The sequence below is a fragment of the Pan troglodytes genome, chromosome 5 (assembly GCF_028858775.2).
Source record: "Pan troglodytes isolate AG18354 chromosome 5, NHGRI_mPanTro3-v2.0_pri, whole genome shotgun sequence".
Lineage (NCBI taxonomy): Eukaryota > Metazoa > Chordata > Mammalia > Primates > Hominidae > Pan > Pan troglodytes.
In genome coordinates, this window is record NC_072403.2 from 84259144 (window position 1) to 84282840 (window position 23697).

General features: G+C 34.1%; 1 protein-coding gene and 1 pseudogene across 50 annotated transcripts in view; one reads left to right on the top strand and one right to left on the bottom strand.

The window, feature by feature from the left end:
- RIMS1 (regulating synaptic membrane exocytosis 1) overlaps positions 1 to 23697 on the top strand; it is a 517655-nt gene that overhangs the window by 423465 nt on the left and 70493 nt on the right. For 48 of the 50 annotated variants that reach the window (XR_010158065.1, XM_016955814.3, XM_016955798.3 and 45 more), the window contains one exon: positions 4880 to 5046. The exons of the other annotated variants lie outside the window; for them this stretch is intronic. Coding sequence is in view for 47 of the 48 variants with exons in the window: in XM_016955814.3 (XP_016811303.1) it covers positions 4880 to 5046 (167 nt within the window). In the remaining variant the exon portion in view is untranslated. The remainder of the gene's footprint in view (positions 1 to 4879; positions 5047 to 23697) is intronic. 50 annotated transcript variants of the gene reach the window in all.
- On the bottom strand, positions 7970 to 8801 carry LOC129144189 (forkhead box protein H1-like; annotated as a pseudogene).

Consider the following 23697-nt stretch of genomic DNA (forward strand, 5'->3'; position numbering starts at 1 on the left):
TTATCTGTCTTCATAGATATCATCATCGTTTTTGTTTTCTTACTACAAATGCAGTGAGAATTAGAAGGCAGGGTAATTTGGGGTTTTGTTTTCCCTCTACAGTTGGATGCAGTTATTTGAAAGTTTCTTTAAACTGGAAATGCTCCTTTTAAGCTGGAAATTTTTATCAGTTTCTTAGCTTTATTTCAAAAGATGAGGTCAAATAGAACAGCAAGGAGAGGTAGAGCCAGTATAGGAAACAAGAAGGAGGCAAGTAAAGAATCAGAGTAAAATACTGAAAGCCTTTCTGGATCTTCCTGAGCTGGGATTCTGATCATTAATTAGTCGATCCAAAAAATCAACAAAATGAAGTACTCAGAAGTCGAAACCACCACTAGTAGTCATAGTAAACCAAAGGTAGGTGTGCAAACTCCAAATTCTCTGACTCATAACATTAAAAACTTGAAAATAACTCAAAATCTTCTACTCCAGCTCACTTATTTACCAAATTTATGACAACTGGGGCTCAGAATGAAAGAGGTAATTAATTAAAATTTGTATTAAAATTAGTAGGGCCTCTCTGTATAGTGAAGAGGCCTATAACAATGGATTTGGGACTTAGGGTATGACTTTGTTCTACTTACATCATTGAAATGAACACATTACTCTAGATTGATTCAAAGGTCTCCATGTGGCTTTCAATTTACCTAAAAATTAGATTAGCATATTCTATCTTTCCTCCCTCCTTTGCATAGGCACCCTTTTTCTTTTCCTCTCTCTCTTTGCATTTGACTATTTTAAAACCTATTACTTTCAGATACTATGGAACTTACTGAATAGATACTACTATGTTAAATAAAATTGTAATAACTAAATATGAGATCAAAGATATGGTAGCTTTAAAAACTTGTAAGAATATAGGATAGGAAATTATATAAAATAAAACAAATGATTAGCCTTTTCTTATATGTCAAGTAGAAGATAAAATACTCTCCACATCTCTAATATTTATATTATATACTAACACATACAATAGAATTTTTTGTTTTCAGTAGCCATTTTTGTTAATTCAAGCCTTTTGCATATACTTGAGAAATTATCTTTTTCATTTTTATTCTTCTACATCAAGTATTTTATAACTATTTTATAAAGATCTATTTTTATGGCTATAATTAAGAGCCAGTATTGGCACAAATTTTATATTCATTAAATTTTGAACTTTATTCTGTTATTGACTCTTTTTTAGTATCTTAATCCATTTGACATTTTGGACGAAGCAACGAACATTAGTTGAAATTTATGCCAAGCCAAAGTTAGTTAACTATTCTCAAATACTTTTAACCAACCACTAGTAGAACTGGACTTTTTTTCAGGGCAAAACATTGTCAGACAACCGTAATTCCTGAGATGCTTCTTGAAACCTAGTATGTCTTTTAGAAGACTAAATGACCCTAACATCCATCCTGAGTAAGGAATTAGGACTAACTTTGCTTTTGAAAAAGCACAACAATGCTGTTTAGGTATCCTTGAAATGTGTCACCATTCTATTTTTTTTTTTTATTGGTGGTATACAGAGTGGCATACCTTAATGATGAAGTGAAATTCATAATTAGAGGTGAATTCACATTTAGGTACTCACAATTTAAAGAATGTTTATGTTTGTGTTTATGTAACCCAGGAACAGCAACCAAGAGTGATGTGATGGGTTTTGTAGGTAGCTGAAGAGTGTTTATTATTACTTACTTCTAAAAATAGTAGTATTTAATTATTTCCCTCACATCAATGACTTATTTCCCCTCTGTAGGATCGGTAGAAATTCCTTCTGAGGAATTATGTTCCTCAAAATATATTTTATGTATTTCCATTAAAATATTAAATTGTTACATTCAAAATTTAACATCATGCCTGATGAAATTCAAAGTGATTAAAATGTTAACATATTAGTTAAAAGTGAATATAAAAGTATTTCACTTTCTTCAAATAATCAATGTGAATAAAACTGTGATATCATATCAGAATGATAGATTATTCTTTATCTCAATATTAAAAAATGTATTATGACATAATTTTTGAAATCCCTTTTTGTCCACTTTCTGGAATAACAAAGGTCTGTATACAAAAAGGTTGAAGAAAAGATGGCTTAAGTAAAGCCATCTTTTGGCTTATTTCCAACTAAAAATATTTTTGTTGGAAAAATATTTTCATATGCATTCACATACCTTTATGCTTTAGTGTACACTGCTTAATATTGTCAAATATCAAATAAGGGGAGCATTTGCTCTGGGTATCAGCACAATGCTAACACCCAAAACAGGGATTATTTCATATTCTGTCATGGGCAAGGTATCATCCCAATACATTTGGAGACAATAATTACATAGCATCTCTCTTTTAGCACAGTGTTTCAAAAAACCAATAATACAGGAGTTGTGTTTGTAATGCAGCAACAGTGTTAAATTCAGGTTCTACTCTTTGAACATAATTGAGTTTTTAGCACATATACTCTGTAAATTGAAAACAGATCTGATTAAAATGAATTGTGTTAGTCAGAATCATGTTATTAAATATAACTGAATTTGCTGGTAAACCATATTGTCACATTGCTTTCAATACATTGTCTTAAATCACATTAATTTTAGATCAAACATGAAATCATATAAATATTAATAGCTCAGTTTAGATATAATAACATATGAATTTCCTTTGAATTCTAATTTGGCATATGACTTTGAGAGATAAATCACACAATTATGAAAAATCCTTGGGAAAACTAATTGTATATATATCCTATATGTTGGGAATTATTTTCATGCCTGATATGAAATTCTTTTATCAACACATACACATGAGAGGTAAAGAAATAAAACTCACATTTAGGGAGGCCGAGGTGGGTGGATTGTCTGAGGTCAGGAGTTTAAGACCAGCCTGGGTAACACGGTGAAACCCCGTCTCTACAAAAATACAAAAAACTAGCCAGGCATGGCACCGTGCGCCTGTAGTCCCAGCTAGTTGGGAGGCTGAGGCAGGAGAATTGCTTAAATCTGGGAGGTGAAGGTTGGAGTGAGCCAGGATCGCGCCACTGCACTCCAGCCTGGGCAACAGAGGGAGAATCTGTCTCCAAAAACAAGAACAAAACTCACATTTAATGTTTCAGTCCTAAACTACTCTCATGTAAGAAATTATTAAATAAACATGAGACCTTTCTCTAGGGTAATTTTTAAGTGTTATTGTCTAATCTTCTTTTTAGTACATATAAATCCAGGTTGTAGCATCAGTTAATTTAGTATGTTTTAGCAAGACAGTTCAAATTCATTAAAATTCCTCTGACATGGAACATCACAAAGGATAGATGACTTTTTCTACAGGTTTAATAAACATTTGATATTTCATACTTTATTTCTCATAAATCTAAAATTAAATTGCTTGTTAAGAAACAAACACCCATATGTTATTTTGTTTTACAGAAGAAGTTATAGTATCTTACCTTCCAGTATCTAAGAAAACTACTCACATTTTAGGTATCTTTCAGTTATTTATAGTTATGTAACCTATTTATTACAATTATAACATATATAAAAATAATATGTAATATATAAGCTATTCACTGTGTGGTTCATCACAATAAGACAGTGAAGTAGAAATAAGAGTAGATTAACTGCTTTGACAGCTTTGCATATTTTAATCTTTTATTTGATGATTCCTAAAATTTTAGGAAATGAATATCAGAGACAAATTTAAAGGCATCTTTGAATAAAAGATATAATGTACAATGAAATTTTAATAAGGATCCAATATTCTACTTTTGATTCTAAGTTAGTAGGTTAAATCTGAAACTGTCTAATGAAGCCATAGTAGAAAGCTAAAGACCAGTCACTGCCTCTTTGCTCAGTTTATATCAGCCCTTGTTTTTGAAAAGTTATATATTTTTAAGAAATGTTAGAGACACTATAATGTCTTAGAAAGTATTTAACAAAATTGACTAGTTTTAGAAAGTATCAAAAACTATATACAGGTGGAAGCAGTCTATACAGGTCAAGTATCCCTTACCCAAAATGCTTGGGACCAGAGGTGTTTCATATTTTGGATTTTTTCATATTTTGGTATATTTTTTCTATATACATTATATATTTTCCAGTTGAGCATCCTAATCTGAAAATCCAAAATGTTCCACTGAGCATTTCTTTTTTTTTTTTTTTTATTATTATTATTTTTTTATTATACTTTAAGTTTTAGGGTACATGTGCACATTGTGCAGGTTAGTTACATATGTATACATGTGCCATGCTGGTGCGCTGCACCCACTAACTCGTCATCTAGCATTAGGTATATCTCCCAATGCTATCCCTCCCCCCTCCCCCCTCCCCACCACAGTCCCCTCCACTGAGCATTTCTTTTGCGCATCATGTCAGTGCTCAAAAAGTTTTGGATTTTGGAGCACTTCAGATTTTGAATTTTTTGATTAGGAATGCTCAGCCTATACTTTGACTAGAGTAGAAGGTGAATAAAATGGACAAGAATGAAAATGAAAACAAAAAAGAAGCGTATGTACTAGAAAAAAATGAATAATACACTTTTGAGGTTCTAAATATGTACAAATAATTTAATGACTTTTCCAATCAGGCATTTAATGATTGTGTTTAATTTATATTTCAGTCTTCATAAGCCATCTCCTACCACTCAAAGGATAATGCTTTTATATTGGAAATCATATTTGGATTATTTTAGATATTATTTTAGATATTATTTTAGATATTTAGATTTGGATTATTTTAGATATTACAGCTACTTTTATGAAGGTACACCTTTATTTGGTGTGGGCTAAGTAGTCATTCATCTCACCATCTATGTTTTTTCCATTGTCTAATGATGGAGCTCACACTTTCTTGTTTTTAATCTTTAGTATAACATACATAAAGATCAGTACAGAAGCTGTGATAACGTCTCTGCCAAATCATCAGATAGTGATGTCAGTGATGTTTCCGCCATTTCCCGAACCAGCAGTGCCTCACGCCTCAGCAGCACAAGCTTTATGTCAGAGCAATCTGAGCGCCCCAGGGGTAGAATCAGGTGAGTTGGCAATACTGTTTATATAAACTGGATCTTTATCTGTGATATAAAAATACAACTAGCTTCCTGAATATTTTTTCTATAATACAGTTTAGGTCACAGTGGGTTAAGTATTTATCGACTACTATGTAGTATTGCCAACAGAATGTTTAGTATTGACTACTATCAGATACAGCTTATAACCCTAGTCACAATTTTAGAGATCACTCTGAGTCACATTTGTAGTAGTTTCCTCTAATATGATTAAATTCCCTTCCTTTAGTCCAACATCAGAAAGTGTATTCTTTAAAGGGACAGACAGTAAATATTTCAGGCTTTGCAGAACAGTCTTTGTGGCAACTACTCAACAATGTCATTATAGTGTGACAGCTACACAAATAAATCAACATGGGTGTGTGTGTGTATGTGGGTGTAGTGGATGTGTTAACAAAATAGACATCCCTAGTTACGTTATGAGTTGAAAGGCATTTGCGTCAATTTTGTTTAAGTCACCAGTAGTGCTTTTGTATTCTTAAAAGACAAATACCCTGCTGAAAGGGAAAAGACCCCAGACATCCAAGTGCTATCTAAACTAAAGCAGATTGATTATGGACAAAACATATTTTGTATTAGTTCTTTACTAGTTTTCAGAAGTCAAAGTTTCATATAGTTATAGTCATGTAACCTAAAAATGTATTACAATTTAAGGAATTTTGGTGTTGATGAGAGGTCCAATAAATATAAGTGTTAAAAATATGAACAAACACTTTTCCAATACTCTGAAAGTCTGATGTTAGTGCACATTTTGATGATGTACAATGAATTGAATTTTGAAAATTCTCTCTTGTTTGTTGAAGCAAATTAAAAGTAATCATCCTGCTGTTATTTAACAATTTCATACTCTGATAATCTAACATGAGCAATTTCAACTGATAAAGATATTAGTAGAAAATCTTTTATCTTTACTTTTGGTGTTCTCAGCATCTGACTCTAAAAGAATATAAAGTTCTTTAAAATTTAAGGAAGAATTATAAGAGCTCAAGAATGTAGCCATATTAAGCTAAGATCAAGGGGTAAGAAGTATTCTTATAGATTCCTTTTTATTGAATTCTTAATAAGATAGAATGTTTTTAAAACTGTTGAATTACCAAAGAATGTAATAAATAGGATGTAACCAAGGACTTTTTTTTTTACCTTATTCACTGAAAACAATTTGAAGTAATTTTTGTTTGTATTCACTGTAGAGCCAAGTACCTTGAGCCCTATGCTTTAAAGTATTACTAGTGAATAGAATTTGTATTACTAACCAATTGTATAGAATAACTTGTGAGTTCATTTTCATTCTCCTAAAATTTCAGAAGTAGGATTCTTCAAAAATTTATCTTCCTATAAAATTTGGCTATGTGATTTCTTTTAGAAAGAATAGGAAAACAATGACAAGAGACTATGATTTTATACAAGGAGAATGGGGAAAACTACATGTTAGTAGTGTATTGGAACCAGTGTTACTTTGTGGAGAACATGGCAACTCAACAAATCAGCATGGACTATAACCATATCATGACAAGAAGCAAAAGATAGAGGATATTTTTGCTTCATTGCTTCATATGAATTTTCATATTTAGTGAAGATGGTGGGAAGAGGGGTGGACCTAAAAAGAGTATAAATAAACTTCTTAGTGATAAATCTACTTTCTCTAAGCACTTTTTTGTTTTCAGCTTCCTTTCCCTTCTTTGTAGTTTAAAACCCGTATAAACTGAGAGTTTATTTTATGTAAGTGGATTATGTAAATTTAAGCACTACAGCTAATAGTTAAACAAGTTTCCCCTTAAGCTAACATAAAGAGCTACTTTTCTTGTAATCTCATACTATATGTCAGTGATTTGTCATATGCGGTACATATTTGCTCTTAGAATAATTAGGAAGAATAGAGAGAAAAAATAAGATGTGACACGTCTTCTCTTCTGACATTCGTAGACTAGTTATCCCTTCATATGCATTCTTCTGTCTACATATTCTCATAGACACACATGCAGCAGTACACACACACACACAGAGAGAGACACACAAACACATGGAGTTATTTTGCTTCCATCGTCAATCCTGTGGTAAAAACCTGAGAGATGATAGTTTGGAATGATAAAGAATAAAATGACATCAGCATAAAAGCATCAAAGTCCTGTGAACAAGCATTGCAGGCTCTTCAGATGTAAATATTCCCTGCCCTTATAGGTAACACTATGAGGAATAATTTTTCTTAATATATTACTGTTTCTTCTTTACTTTTTAGCAACTAACATCTGCATATTTTTTATAGTTCTGTTTACTCAGCTAATTAATTATAATGATAGAATATATTTACATATAAGTTGTAATAATAAGCAGCAAAGTTTTTAGTTCCTATCATGTGTAAGGACTTTATTATCTTCTTTTTAAAACAAACAAAACAAAAAAAATTGTAAATTCCTGTTATCTTCCCCACCACCATGACCATGTAGGGTCCAGTCTACTCCCTAACCTTTTTCCCAAAAAAGGTGCTACCTCCTTCCCAGACAGATGAGAGAGGGCAGGACTTCAGGCTGGATCTACCATTAGGCTCTCCCTCCCCCAGCTTGGAGCACAGGAGGGGAGGTGATACCTGGTGACAGATGGATGGGTGGTGGACAGAGAAGAGGAGACAAGGAAGGGCTATTCCAGGCTCAGCCCTGCTCCTCTAGCCTTGCCTCTGGGTGTAGGGGAAACAGAGGCATGACCAGGATCAGGGTCATGCCCAGCTGGCCACAACCACGTGTGGGGTAGTCCAATAAATACCGTGGATGCTCAGCAAGGCTGCTGCCTGGTGTTTTGAGGCTGCTGTGGTTGCAGACACCCTCCTGGCCTTGGCTCCCTATCAAGAAGCTGGGGATGGGAGGTGGAGGGAGGAGGAGCCCCTGCCTTAGGAGCCTCACAGGCTGCACCAAGAGAGCAACCAGCCTGGAGCAGGAGCCACCAGGTCCCAAGCGTGGCTGACCCAAATGTCATAGATGCTTTTATTCGGTGGCACCTCCTGGAAGAGGGTGTCTAGATCCCAGAGCAGTCCTGGGGGCCCTCTGGTTTCAGAGGCCACTCCCTAGTAGGCAGGGCCGGTTGACGGTAGACACTGGGGACAGTAGGTGGGTGGTGGTGCCAAGGGCATTACCACATTGAGAGTGTAGATAGGCAAGTAGGAGGTGGGCAGCTGCCCCCAGGGGGAGGCCCTGTGTCCCCCACTGGACAGCCACCCAAGAACTGAGGTGTCCTGCAGTAGAGTGGAGAGACCAGGCCCTAGGCTCTGTGGAGAGGGTCGAGGGCCCAGTGGCTCCCTGCTGGGAAGCCTCCCCCTCCATTCTTATGGGGCTGGGAAGAGGGCAGAGAGGCCACAGAGGCCTCTCAGAGGAGGGCAGGGGTGGGGTGGGCACCACCTCCTCCCCACTGCTCCCCATGCCTGAAGGAGCTGGGCTGCTCTGTGGCACCAGTCCCGACCAGGGTGCCCCCTCCCCAGAGTCCCCTAGCAGGGACTTGATGCTGAAGCCCTCACGGGGTGGCAGCAGGGGACTGGGAGCATCTCGCAGCAAGTAGGGCCCCAGGTCCTTGGTGAAGGCTCCACATGCACCCCAGTTCTGCCAGCACCTGCACAGGGCTGTGTTCTGCCACCATAGTGACTCTGCTGGGATCAGGCTTATGTCAACCGCCCAGAAGTTGCCCTTGGCCTGGAGCTTTGCAGGGTCCACAACTATACATTTAGTAAAATTTGGCATTTGATGTCAGTAGGCATAATAATCAGTAAGCATATACTGAAAGGAATGTTCTTCTATTTATTTGAGGATTTTAAAACAATATAGGTTAAATTATTTTATATTTTAAGTTGTGATAACAAATATAGAAGTTAATATATTCTGGAATGTCAATCTTGATATTACAGTTATGTTTGAAAAGTGTTATAGAAAATAATTTCAAATGCCCCTTATTTCACAATAGTTCTTCAATTCAGTAAGGCAATACAGGATAAAATTCAAAAGTAATCCTTGGATTTTTGTGATGCATATGAAAATCTTGAGTTAGAGTTATCTATATATCCAATACATGAAGCTTATTATCTACACTGAATGGCTTTACTACTCTTTTGCCTATTCGATTTGGTATTTACTGAAAATGCTCAGTTAAGATCTATGAAGAGGATTTGTCAACTTCTTTATTATTCTGTCCATTTTTTCTTATATGAGATTACTTAATTAGGTTCAAGTTCAGAATTATTTTGTCTTTCTGGCGATTTAACCTTTTATCATTATGTAATAAATCTCTTTATTCCTTATAGTATTATTTTGTTTTAAAGTCAATTTTTCTTACATGATAACACAAGCTATTTTCAGTTAGTGTTCAATCTAACTATTCACTGTTCACATCTTTTTGTGTCAACTTTTCTATGACCAATGTGTTATACTCACGTAAACAGCAAATAGCTAGGTTTAATTTTTTTCTGACCACACAATCTCTATCATTTAATTGGCTAGCTTATCAATTTGCATTTATTTTGATTCTTATAGACTTGGAATTACTTCTATATTGGTGTATGCTTTTAATTTTTCTTATTCTATTTTTTCTCTTTCCTGATCGGTTTTTAATTGAATTATTTTTCTTTCATTTCCCCCCTCCATTACACTGGAAATTATGCAGTTTCTGTGATTTTTACTGACTAGTTTCTCAAGCATATAAATTTTGTTAAGTAGTCAATTTAAAATTAATAATTACCTCTACTTTCTCCTAGGAAAAAAAATGACTGTCATATGCTTCGCTGTGCTACTATCCCTCCCCCAATTGCATATTCTTGTACAATGTTTTAATTATAGATTGGTTCATTTTCCCCTTATTGCATGTTATTTTTTTAAATGCCTTATATTAAACCATATGTATTCTAGTTTCTTTGCTAACCATTTTTCATGCATCTTAGACCTTCATTCTGGATCATTCTCCTCTCTGAGAAAAGTGCATTAGAAAGCCACCAGTGAGGGTCTGTGAGAGCTTAGACTGAGACACACGTTTTTCCTTGTTGTTCTTTAAGGGTCTTGACTCATGAGGATTTCAGTTCTAACTCCTCACTAGACCTGAAAGGTTTCCAAAGATTCATCATTCACTTACTGACCTGTTTTAGTTCTCGTTTGGTTTTTGGCTAAGGACATATGCCTTTCTTTCTTGTGACCTCAAGTTGGTATTTTAACAGGCATTTGTTGTAATTTTCCCATCATAATTACTAGGCATTTGGAAGTGAAAGGATTTTTTAGAATCAGAATATATCATCTACCATACTGCCAGAAATAGTTCATATTTGATGTGTTACCATTTTTAAAAAATTTTTTTTAAATTTGCTTACTTGAAAAGGATAATATTTAAAAATAATTAATAAATAAGAAAAAACATGTAGGTGTGAAAAGTAAGAAGGATCATGGCCCTAGAGACTTTATCCCAAGTTAGAGGGCAAATGCCAAGGCAGAGCAAGCAGAGTTGGATGTTGAACTGGAAGTAATATCTAAGGGGCTTAAGAAAAATAAAAATCAGGAACATAGAAGGAGATGGTGAAGGGAGCCAAGAACTGGAAAACTTTCAGGAAAGAAGAGAGCGCCAGCAGAGACAGGACCATTTCAGTCATGAGGTGTAATGGAAGCAGGAGAATGAAGAACTAATGTGGGAGGTAAAGGTTGATACAGCTCAAACTGAGAAAGAGATTCTGAAGTCTCAGAGGATATTGAATATAAGGGAGAAGAATGAAGTGAGCCTGAAGTTAAGGGAGTGGTTAGTGATTGCTGAATAAACAGCATCTTGTGATCAGAGTTCCTATGCCAGTGAAGACTACCAGCCTGCCCTTAAAGACTGCTTTTGACTCAGATGTGAATCTTTGGTTCTGTCAGCTATGGCTCAGTACTTCTACTAACCAATATTGAGAGCTTCATTCAACAAGTGTACAACTTCTTTAGACCTTGATTTTTTTTTCACTTAGTCATAGATTTATTCATTTACTTATTCACCAGTCATTTATTGGGTACATCTTATACGCAGGTGCCGTACACTATCTAGTATAAAACAAAGCACATGATTCCTAGATCTATGTTTTTAGTGGATTTTCATACAAGTGTAATAATAATATTAAATGTATATTCGTCTGAAAAATGCGAATCATGCCTGCCACTCCTACCTTACCAGACTGAGAATAAAATGAAATAGTGTATATCAGAATACTTTGAAAATATAGCATTGTGCTTTATAACTCAGTTACTGCATACATGGTATGAAGTATTAGGTAAGTTACTTTATACTTTTAAGTCATCCTTGAATGTCTTCTGAGAGACGGCTAACACATAATATAGTGCAACAGCATTTAAAATTCGAATTTTGATTACTAATATTTAACTTATCCACTTCACAGTGCTTCATGGTGAGTTGGATGAATTTAACAGTTGGATTTGACACTTGACGAGTTCAGTTTTATTAGAGTGGTTTTCAAAGTTATGCCCATGGACTGTTGGTGTTCTAATGAACCTTATTGTCTCCAAGAATTGCCTGATAGACAGGAGAAAGTTGTCCAAGGAGCAGGAGAAAAACTAAACGGGGAGGAGAATTCCTAGACTGTAGGACTTCAGCAACTTCAACTAAAGCAGTTCTACTAGTATTTGTTTAGTACAACAGAAGTCTGTGAAGTAGTTTATTTTTAAAAAGGAAGCCAGGCACTGCTGCTTTAAAAACATATTGTAAACCAAAATATATGGCACAGTAAATTCTAGTGCTATTACTTCCAAGGAGAAAATTAAAATATGAGATGTGGTCTACTTCTCTAGTTATTACCTGTTTTTAAAATTCAGATAGTACCATAATTTGGCTGAAGGATTATGCAATGTATAGTGAAACTTCAGTATAATACACTAAGAAAAAACAAATTCCAAAGAAAAAGAAAACTACCAGAATGTTCTATATTGGTTTTAGTTGGTCTGTTTTTCTACTATATATTATGTTTATTATACACTTGGTATATGAGATAAATACTTATTATTGTTTTTTAGCATTTTAGCTTTAAATAGCATTATATAGATTGTCCAGGGAAATATATATTATTTCCAAGCTCATTACTTCAGCTTGTACAGTTAATAGACTTTATACTATGCTTTTTTATACTACTCTTGATATATGTTCAATTTAAAGCAATATAGTAAAATTTTTAAAGTATATTTTTACTTTTTTTTATTCATTTAGAAAGTCATCATTTAAAGCTTTGTTTCTTTACTCATTTTAACATATGATTACCTTGATTTCAGCTAGACTCTCTTAAAGCATAGACATGATAACCAAGTGTGGATTGATTGATATTTGCTAACTGTATACGTACTACTTATGCAGCATAATGAATAAAGAAAGCATAGACCTTGATGTATCCTCAAGATGGCATATATGCTATTTTCTTATAATTAGTGGAAATATTTTCAAAGCTTTCTGAATCACTAATACAACAAATTAGTTGTAGTATTTGTTACTTTGTAAACTACAACAGATATATCAAGGCAGCATTTGTGTGTATTCATCTTTAATTTTATGACTTTATTATTTGTGACTCATTTATATAGTTTTATGGTCCATACATGATGTAAGTCATTGTTTTCTCATGTTTTGGTATTCACTGAGTATGTATATCAGCTTTTGTTTAAGTATGCGTTTGTTTTTTGTATGTGTTGCATTTACAATAGATTAGAAATACATGAGCAGATGTATTTTTAACTGGTTACTTGTAAAACAACATTTCTTAGAACAAGTATGAAAACATTATTGGCTTGTTTAGTATTTTAACAGAATAATTATATGCTTTTTACACCATTATCCACCCAGTTCCCAAATCGAAGAACTGGAAGCCACCCAGATTTTTACCTCTCCCCAGTCCTCTTCCTAATTCAATATTTCTCAATCCTTTTTTATTATCACTCCCCTAAGGGATCTTTTAGGTGTTCCTTTCCTAATTGCCCTCCTTACATGAAATTTTAATACTAGAGACATACTATTTATATACTGCAGGCCTTTGGAGGACCACTAACCATTGTATTATCTAAGATTTTTTTGTTCCCTCTACCTTCATCAAGAATCAGTTATCCCCTTCTGGGGACAGTATCACTCCCAATGGGAATGCACGTTCAAATGAGTCATCAAGGCCTACTCATTTTACTTCTCAAAGAGAACTCATGATCACAGATTTAAAGTTACAGAGAACAGATGTGTTTACTCACCTCAATTTTATAAGAAGACTAAAAAGACTAAAAACTCCATCTAACATGAAACTAGGATTTAACCACATCTGTAAATAATAAGCTATAGAAAGCAATTTTCAAATTCAGTGAAATCTGAACCAAAATGAGAGGAAATGCCAAAAATAGATGCTTACTTGTTCAGCTATTGAACAGAATGTGAAGCTCTCTAAAATAAATGTCACAGCCTTAAAAAGCCCAATGAAAAATTCCCTTCTAGAATATGTAAGAGCTAGGGGAAGTTTTAGCCCTGGAGCACCTTGAAACAGTATTTTATACCTCATAGTAGCAGACTACATGGACTCAGAAGAGGACCATCTCAGGTCTGCCATTCTGTGGCAGAAGCAGGGTATTGGGGGACTGTATATAGGAATCAATGTGGCAAAAGCTATTCAGTATAATTTACAAATAAACTGGTATAGCATGATTTTAACGTATGTCTTCATTATGAAATCCTATGAACATTTTGATAGCAACATAACTGGTCTAATTCTACCCTTATTCAAAAATAAGCAATAATATTACATGGTCCCAGTTCCCCAGGCATGACAGTATAGTTTATATCAGACTAACTTCTCCACATATAAAACTATAAAAGCTGAACAAGAAAAAATAATGAACAACAACAGCAAAAACTATTGGAAGGCCTTTGAGAGCAACAAAGCAGGCAGAAATTTGAGTAGTTTCAATTTTTGAAAGGAGGGGAAAACACAAGGTAAGCGGTAAGTTCATCCTAGTTTCCTCTGAAGTTACTTTCCAATTTGGTGACATAGGATAATAGAGCCTTAAGCAGAGAGCAGTGTTCTTACTTACTAGGCTGAGAAAATAAATTTCACAATTCAGGAACTGACAGAGAAATGGGAAATTGTGAGGGTGGAAGGCTTCAAATTTTGCTATAGATTTCCTTCATACGTTGACCAGTGAGCTGTCTATGCACAGGGACGTTTCCAGGAAAGCAAACAAAAAGCAGCAGCTGGAAGGCCAAAGAGCCAAGCACAAATTCCAGCAGCTGCCAGTGCTGGGGAGATGGATTGGACTTCAAGTTCCCATAGTTAGAGGGGTATGACAAACACTTTTGGTTTCTTTTAAATATCTCAGAAGGGCCAAACTCTAGAAATAAGCATTACACTCTGTGAATAATAGCAAATCTTTAAACCCAAACTCTGTACAAGAACAAGATGAAATCTTTCTGTCAATCAAATGAGAATTTTACCTATTTTGGAGGAAAATAATATCATCCTGAGCCTCCACAGGGTTTCATCCACACAGTTTTACATCTGATTAAAATTTATGAGTCATGTTTAACAATGAAAAAAAGGACTACCTGGCTAAACACTTGTAACAAGAGTTATCAAATAGAGAGAGACTTTAAAATATCTGTGATTAATATGTTAAAGAAATCAAAGGAGGATGGATTATTTAACAGAGACCTGGAATCCATTTTAAAAAATTAAATTATAATTTAAAAATTAAAAAAAAGTAATAGTGGGTTTAATGACATATGAAAAACAGTAAAACCAAGAATTAATGAACTAGTCAGTAGAAAGTATAGGAGTTGATGTACAGAGAGAAGAGACAGAAATTGGAGGAGAATATAAACAAGTTGAACATGATGAAAAATTCTAATGTATATAGAGTCCCAGAAGGAGAGGAAATGACAGAAGCAACACTTGAATACTGAATTACAGACCGACAATTTTCCAGGACTGATAAAAGACATCAAATTACAAATCTGAAATCTTTACATACCCAATAATATATGTAAGAGAGAAAAAAATCAGCATTATTGTAATCAAAGTACAGAAAACTAAAGAAAAACATTTCTTAAAAGAATCTCAGGGGAAAAAAGAGATAATATCTTTGGAGAAGCAAAGATATGACTAGCTGAAATTTCAGCACATATTATGAGACCCCAAATTTGGTGGAATGGCCAAAAGAAAGAATTCTGAAAGGAAAAAACAAAAATGTCCAACTTACAATTTTATGCTTAGTAAATATTACCCAGAAATGTCTTTCAGGAAATAAATAAATGAGTGCATGCATGCATAGATAGATAGATAGATAGATAGATAGATAGATAGATAGATAGATAGCAAAGAGAATTCATCACGAGGTGACCAGCACTACAAAAAATACTAATGGGAGTTCATGTTGAAGAAAAGTATCTCCAGTTGGAAGCACTAGCCTTGAGGAAGAATGAAGAACATTGGAAAGAGTTCATAATGATAAAAACAACATCTTGTGGTAGTTAAAACATATGTAGACGTGAAAAATATATAAAATACCTGAGTGAAAGGTGGGAGGGGAGTAAATGGAAGTAAGTTATTGTACAGATCTTGCATTATTTTGAAATTGGTTAAAATGTCTAACTTGAGGATTTAAGTAAGTCAAAGTGCATATTTTAATCTTTAGGGTAGTCACTAATAGCATAATAGAAGAATGCACAACTCAGATGCTAATAGTTGAAAAAGTGTGGAATAATAAAAATACCTAATTAGGCAAAAGGAGAAGTAAAACAACAAACAGATGGGATGACTACAAATAAACAGAAAGTGGTGGATGGATCTACATCTGTATCAATAATTGCATCAAAAGTAAATGTACTCAGTAAAAATTACCAATATCATAGAATGAAAAGGGACAATAATACATATTATAGATATATAAATGATATTGTAAACAACTTACGATGGTAAGTTTTTCAATTCCGATCACAGTGAGCAAACTATGGCCAGCAGGCTAAATCTGGCCCACTGCCTATTATTGTGAATAAAAGTTTACTGGAACACATCTATGCCCATTTCCTAATATATTGTCTATGGCTGTTTTCCCGCCACAACAATTGAGTGGTTGCAACAGAGTCGAGTGGTTGCAACAGAGTCAGTATGAAATATTTACTCTCTGGCCCTTTACAAAATAAATTTTCCTAACCCTGACTTACATGAAATATACAAATTTTCTGAAAAGTACAACTTACTAAAAATGACATAAGAATAAACTAAAAAGCTGAAGAGTTCTATATTTAGTTTCTTAAATGATTCTGTAATTGTTTTCAACCTTTTCACCAAGAAATATCCTGACCCAGGTAGATCCTGATAATTACAAATATTTAAAGAATAAATACTCTTATCTTCCACAATTTTTTCCTAAGGAACATTTTGAAACTCGGTGATGGCAGCCTTTCCTTGATGCATTTGGTAAGGACATTACAAGATAGAAAAAATAGGACAAAATCTCTCATTAAAATAGAGAGACCCCAAACAAAATTTTAGCAAATTGAATCCAGATAGAGAGAGGGATGATAAATGATGGATGAATTCATAGATCATTATTTACAGTTTATGTGATTATGCATATAGGAAATATATAAAATATTTCTCTTCATGACAAACTTAGCTTAAAAACAATTACAGTCCATTTACATATATTCAATCCACTAAAAGAACATAGAAGTCTATATAAATATATATATAACTATTAGAATTAATGAATTTTGCAAAGTCACTGGGTATAAGGTTAACGTATGAAAAGGAATTTTATTTTTATGTACTAGCAACAAACAAACCTAGGAAATGAAATTTACAAAATGCCATCAATGTAATATAGTCAGAAATATAAAATACCTAGAAATAAATCTAAGACCTAGGAATAAACTAACAAAATGTGCATAAGCCCTCAACACTGAAGACTACTTATAGCTTCACATAAAACTCAACACATGTATGTGTGTGGGAATGAGATTTAATAAAAATTACAGAGATCATTACTTCTTAAGGTCCAGCTTACTTGAAGAGATTGAATATAAATAGTGATCTAACTTGAGTTCATTTTTTAGTTCTGATTCTTATTATCAAAATAGGTCCACCAGACACCTTTAGGAGGTATTTAATGCCACCTTGATTATTAATCACCAGTCCCTGTGTTATGACCACTGAAAATTATAGGATGGATGCCTGGAGATGGCTTCTTAATATTGATCAACAATATTGATCTACTGTTTGTGGTTAGTAATTTGTGTATTGATCCAGATGTAAGTGTAGGGCTCATATAATTTTTGTTATTTAACTTTTAAAATTTTTGTAAACATCATTGTGAACTTATATGCATTATTATTCTTTATACTACTTGTTCCTTCTTAAGGCTTACAATAGAATTATGGTAGACTTTTAGGTTCTTTTAGTGGATTGAATGTATGTAAATTGATTGTAATTGTTTTTAAGCTAAGTTTGTCATGAAGAGTGGGAACTATCCTGACATAGCCCCTCGTGTCTTCTGAAAACATTCTTGCTTTCTGAAAGAAGGTGTTTTAGGACTTCTGTTTTTTATCCTCTTCCAAAACGTTGTGTCAGCCTCCTTACATTGTAATAATGGGCCAAAGTCTGGCAAATGAAGGTACAGATTTGATTGTCTTACATTACCCATCACTTCTGTATCTATAAGTAACAGTCTATGTTTGGGAAAGTAAGCTTCTGATGCTTTAATGTTATTTTATTATTTTTAAAAATTCTTGTTTAAATTGGTTTCTTGTTTGTCTGTTACCATAATTTAATTGATTTTATCCACATTACTTGTTTGTATTTTACCATCTATACAATCAGTACATATTCTACAATTGATGGCATGTCATCGTTTAATTAGCATTTTTCTTTCTTAGGAGAGAGACTCCATACCCCCATTCCAGAATTACTTGGTCTGATAGGCAGAACAATGTGCCCCCGACAAAGGGTTCCTATATCATAATCCTCAGAAAAATGGGGAATTGGGGTGTCAGATGGAATTAAGGTTGCTATCGTCTGAATTTAAAGTAGGGAGCTTGTACAAGGTTATCCAGTGGGCCCAGTGTAGTAACAGGAGTGCTTATAAGTGAAAAAAGGAGGGAGCAGAGTCAGTCAAAGACAGAGATATGACAATAGAAGCAGAGGTCACAGTGATTCCACATGTATGCAACCAGCCATTGTTCCCTTTGATGACAGAGGAAGGGGCCATCAGTTAAGGAATTTGGGCAGCCTACATAAACTAGAAAAGGCAAAGAAACATATTCTCCCCTAAAGCCTCCAGATGAAACACAGCCCAGCTGACACCTTGATTTTAGGGCTTCTGACCTCCAGAACTGAAAGATAATAAATTTGTGTTGTTTTAAGCCACCAAAAAAATACATAAAATAATGATGTGTCTTAATACTGATGGCATCTTTGATTTGGCTGAATGTGTATAGACACTTTATCACCTTTTCCATTTAATGCTTAATTATTTCATACCAAATCATATGTGTAATTTATAATGTGGACCAAAGTGTTATTACCACCAGATCTCATTTTCCATACCTATCAGTATGAGGTCCCCAAAATTCATTTCTTTTTATGGTTGATAATATTTCATTGTATGGATTTAACACATTTTGTTTCTCTATTCATCAGTTGATGGGCATTTGTTTTGTTTCCATCCACTTTTTGACTTTTGCGAATAATTTTGATATGAATAGTTCATATATGTTTGTGTAGATATATATTTTCGATTCTCTTAAGTATATACTTAGGAATGGAATTGCTGGATCATATGGTAGCTCCAGTTTACCTATATTTAAAGTGCCATCATATTTTCTAAAGCAGCTGCATCACTTTACATCCCCATCAGCAATGTTGACGGCTCCAGTTTCTCCTAATTCTAGTCAACCTTTGTTATTGTCTATTTTTTATTATAGCCATCCTAGTACATTTAAAGTAGAATATCATTGTGGTTTTCATAAACCTGCTGTTAAGCCAAAATTATCAAACTACTTTGCTATCTTCAAGAATTCACTTTGATTCTACTGAGTTAGCAATTTTTTGAAAAGGGAATTTTCTTAAAATGGTAGCATTTTTAAAGTATTAGAAGTTGAGTTTCTTTCTTCTCTGGGATTCTTTAATTCTCTATGCTAGAATTAGGTAAGTACTTACCTGTACAGATCAATCAGAACAGAAGTTCTATTAAATGTAAAATACCATTCTACTATAAAGACACATGCACAAGTATGTTTATTACAGCAATATTCACAATAGCAAAGACTTGGAACCAACCCAAATGCCAATCAGTGATAGAACTGGATAAAGAACATGTGGCACATATGCACCATGGAATACTATGCAGCCATAAAAGGGTGAATTCATGTCCTTTGCAGGGACATGGATGAAGCTGGAAATCATCATTCTCAGCAAACTAACACAGGAACAGAAAATCAAACACCACATGTTCTCACTCATAAGTGGGAGTTGAACAATGACAACACAGGGAGGGGAACATCACACACCAAGGCCTGTCAGGGGGTAGGGGGCTATGGGAGGGATAGCATTAGGAGAAATACCTAATGTAGATGATGGGTTTGATGGGTGCAGCAAACCACCATGGCACGTATATACCTATGTAACAAACCTTCATGTTCTGCACATGTATCTCAGAACCTAAAGTGTAATAAAAAAAGAACTCCCCCCAAAAAATCTTATGTACCCCATAAATATATATAGCTACTATGTACCCATGAAATCGAAAATTAAAACTTATTTTTAAAACAAAAGTATAAAAACAAAATACCTTGGGATCTAATATTTGCTACTTGGACAACTATCCCTATGGTATACACAAAGTAAGAATGTTTTTGTCACCAATTAAAAATATTTTTTTTTAGCAAACAGAACTAGCAGGTTCAGTGTTACCACTCAGCTATAGGGTTAAAATTAACACAGGAATCTAAGCCTATATTTTAAAGGGTTTTTCTTCTTTCAGTGTGCACAATATATTTCTTGAGTGATGTGAGTTTTTAGTAGCATTCAAAAAAAAATACTTGCAAAAATTCTACCAAACTAGATTTTCTGTCATCTGCCACCCAGCTTTCAATGTATTCCTAACACTGAAATCTGTTGGCCAGCCATCTGACAGATTTCACCCATAGGTAGATTCCCTATTGTTACTGCCACTAGTTGGGAAAGTATTATTAGTCATAAGCAATGCAGAATCAGAGCCAGTCTTGCCAAGAACTGGAACCAGAAAGAAACAAAACAAAAGAAAACAAAACAAAACAAAACAAAGACATGCATAGAAAACCAGAGTCAGAAAAAAAGAAAACAGAAAGAAGACTGTGCTGTTGCCTCTTGAGGTTAAATCTAGAAGCCAGGAAAAGGCATCCTTGGGCTTATAGAGCCCATGAAATGTCCTGCTTGGACAACACAGCTAATTGGCTTAAGTAGGGAGTTCATTTAAGTGTCTTTGGTGGGACTTCCAGTACTATCAGAACATAATTCTCCAAATTAAAACACTAATCACCAGAAAAATAGCAAATGTTGGAGCTTTAATTAATTAGTGAGAAAACCGACAGTATAACAAGCTGTTTCCAAAGATGATCCAAGAAACCCTTGTAATTTTGTACATGTACATATAGTTATTGGGGAAAAATGGAATACTAAAATTAGATTACTAAGTTAGATTCAAAACTGGATAATGTATTCTAAGTCAATGAAACTATGACTTACCAGTTATCCACTCTAGAGCCAGATAGTAATCATATGCCCTTTATTAGTTTTTTTTTTCAAATTAACATCTAACTTTACAAAGAATATAAAATGTTTGGACTACAATTATAAGAGTAAATACTAAGTCAAAATTTTACACTTCTGTAGAGAGTCAAATGACCCTTAGGTGCTCTTGTTAGCCAATGCACAGCCAATGCACAAGCATGTTAGGGAATGCTCAAGAAAAGTGGCCAGAAAACCAATTTGGTTGGTTGGTTGGGTTTGTCTTACTTCCAAGATTGGATATTTTGTTCTTACTCTGAGCAGTTGGGTAGATGGGTGCCTATAATGTGATATGGAAGATTGGAGAGGGAGCAGGTTTTTTGAGGGTTGAACACTTTATGTTTGAGAGCCTTATTAGATATATCCAAGCAGATACGTCAGTTGACAGCTAGATATATAAATCTGGAGTCCAGGGCTAAGTACAAGGTGCAGGAAAACAATTGGGATCTGCAGCATATAGATACTACATAATGCTTGGAACCAGGTGAGACATCTATGGAGTTCAGTTCATGTAGAAGAATATAGGCCAAAGGGCTGGGCATTGAGGAGCTCCTACATTTAGTGATAAAAGAGGATCAAGGTCCTGCCAGTGAGGCACGAGTTTGGAAAATCCATTAGAATAAAGTATTTCAAGACAAGGGAATCAAATTCTTTGACAAATGCATGACATATTGACAGGTCAAGAGGATAAAGACTGGTAAGTGACAGGATTTGCTGTGTGGAGTTATTAGCGACTGATAAAAGACAGTTTTAGTGAAACGTTAGGGACAAAGCCTGATTCAAATTACTTCAGAAAAAAATAGGAGGAGAGGATATATAAATAACTACTTGAGATTTTTCAGCAAAAAGTCTACAAGAAGGGGGGGATCAAAAGGAAAGGGATTTTGTTTGACTTTTAAAGATGGGTTATAGCACAGTATATTTCTATACTGATCACTTTTTTTCACTTCCTACTCATAAATCTATTCATTCAGCAATGGGAAGGGGGCTGTAGCAGTTTTAGTGGTGCATAAAGTGCATGCTGTTATGAAATATCAGAATCCCAATATAACCAGTACAAAATGTAAAACAAAGGACCAGGAGACAACAGTCATGAAGCTAGAGAGACTGAGTAGCTTTATAAAGCAGAAAACCTTAAGATGTGTCTTAAAAGATTCAGATATGTATGAGCAATAGGAATAATTTTTCAAGAAACAGAAGCAGAACAAATGAAAGGTAAGAAATGGGGCAGTAGAAAGCATATTTGTGCTGTAATCTTCAGATTGATTAGATTAATCTGACTGATTAGATTCTATGAACTGCCTCCTCAGTTAGAAGAAATGAAAATACCTTAAATGTTTTTCATTGAATATTATAATATTATAGACTGTTTAGGAAGCTACACAGGTCCTCATAAAAGAATGCTTTTAAGCATCTAGACATATATTTTTTGAGAAAAAAACTCATATTTTATTCAGCCAATCATTTTTCATATAACTTAACCCCCTCCCAATGATAACACTTGTTATACATATTTTTCTGTTTTTTCCAGAACTTTTATTTGTCAAAATTGTAGAATATTTCACTGCTAAAATTGGATATCCGTGAAATAAACTTTTGAATCTTCCCAGTTCATCTTAAATTTTAATAATAAAATATGATAGTAGACATTTCCCTATACTCTTAAACTTCTTTATAAACTAAAGAACATTGCCCAGAATTTCACAATGGTGTTTTTTTGTGACTGATATTAGAGATGGAAATTTCAAGCTGTAATAGAATTCCATCTTTATGGAAATAATGGGAAGAAAAAAGGGTACATGTTAATTAATTCATACTTTCCTTTAAAGGTTAGAAAATCATCAGAAGAGAAGTTTTCAATAACCATTGTGGAGAGTGGGCTAAAATAATTGATGAGAGATGAGAAACCACTGCTTTCTCTGTTGTAGGCATTCGATTGAGCATGGACATTGTAACTATGAAATTGACCAAATCCTGACATTTCTGTAGATTCTCCAGCAGAATTCTGCAAGTAAAATAGTAAAGAAAAGCAGATAGAGTAGCCTTAAGGATGGGTGGCATATTAGATAATGCATTCAAATATGTTGGTGAAGACACAGAAGAAATTGACCATAATACTTATCAGGAAAGAAAGTCTCCTGGAGTTGGGAATATAAATCCCACAGGAAACAGTTTGGGACTGATCATACATAATAATACTCTCATTTGTGTCTCGAAAAATGTACATAAAATGCATAGCAAAATTATCAGATTTGCAAATGACTTAAAATTTTGAGTTAATGAAAAACTGACTGGAATAAGTTGAAAGAATAAGAATCATTTATTATTATCAGAATTTTGATGTGGACAAGTTCAAGTAATGCAGCTAAGTATTAAAAATTACAAATTGTCCTCATCAAGTAGAGGTCTCAATTTTCAATTCACAATCCATGAAGGATCCTAAGGACCAGTCTTACCTCTTTTCCATAGCTTATAAACTCTCCTTGCTGATTTTGCTCTCCCACCTTTATGAACTCACCTCATACCAATTTCTCTCTCTTTATATATGACAACAAACTTGTTACATAATCCCAAGACTTTCTGTTTTATAATTTATAATCATATTAGGATTTATTCTGACTCACATATTAAATGTCCTCACTGTTAAAGATGCTATATCAGCTAGTGTGTATTTTGTAGTTCAAAACAAGAAGTAGAAAATGAAGAAGATCAAAATGGTAATAAGGGTCATATAGTTTTTGCAAATATTTTGAGGAAACATAAAATTAAGAGGGTCATTTTAGGTGTATCAAACCAGGTTTTTATTAGAGAGAAATGTACTGGTCTAGATGGAT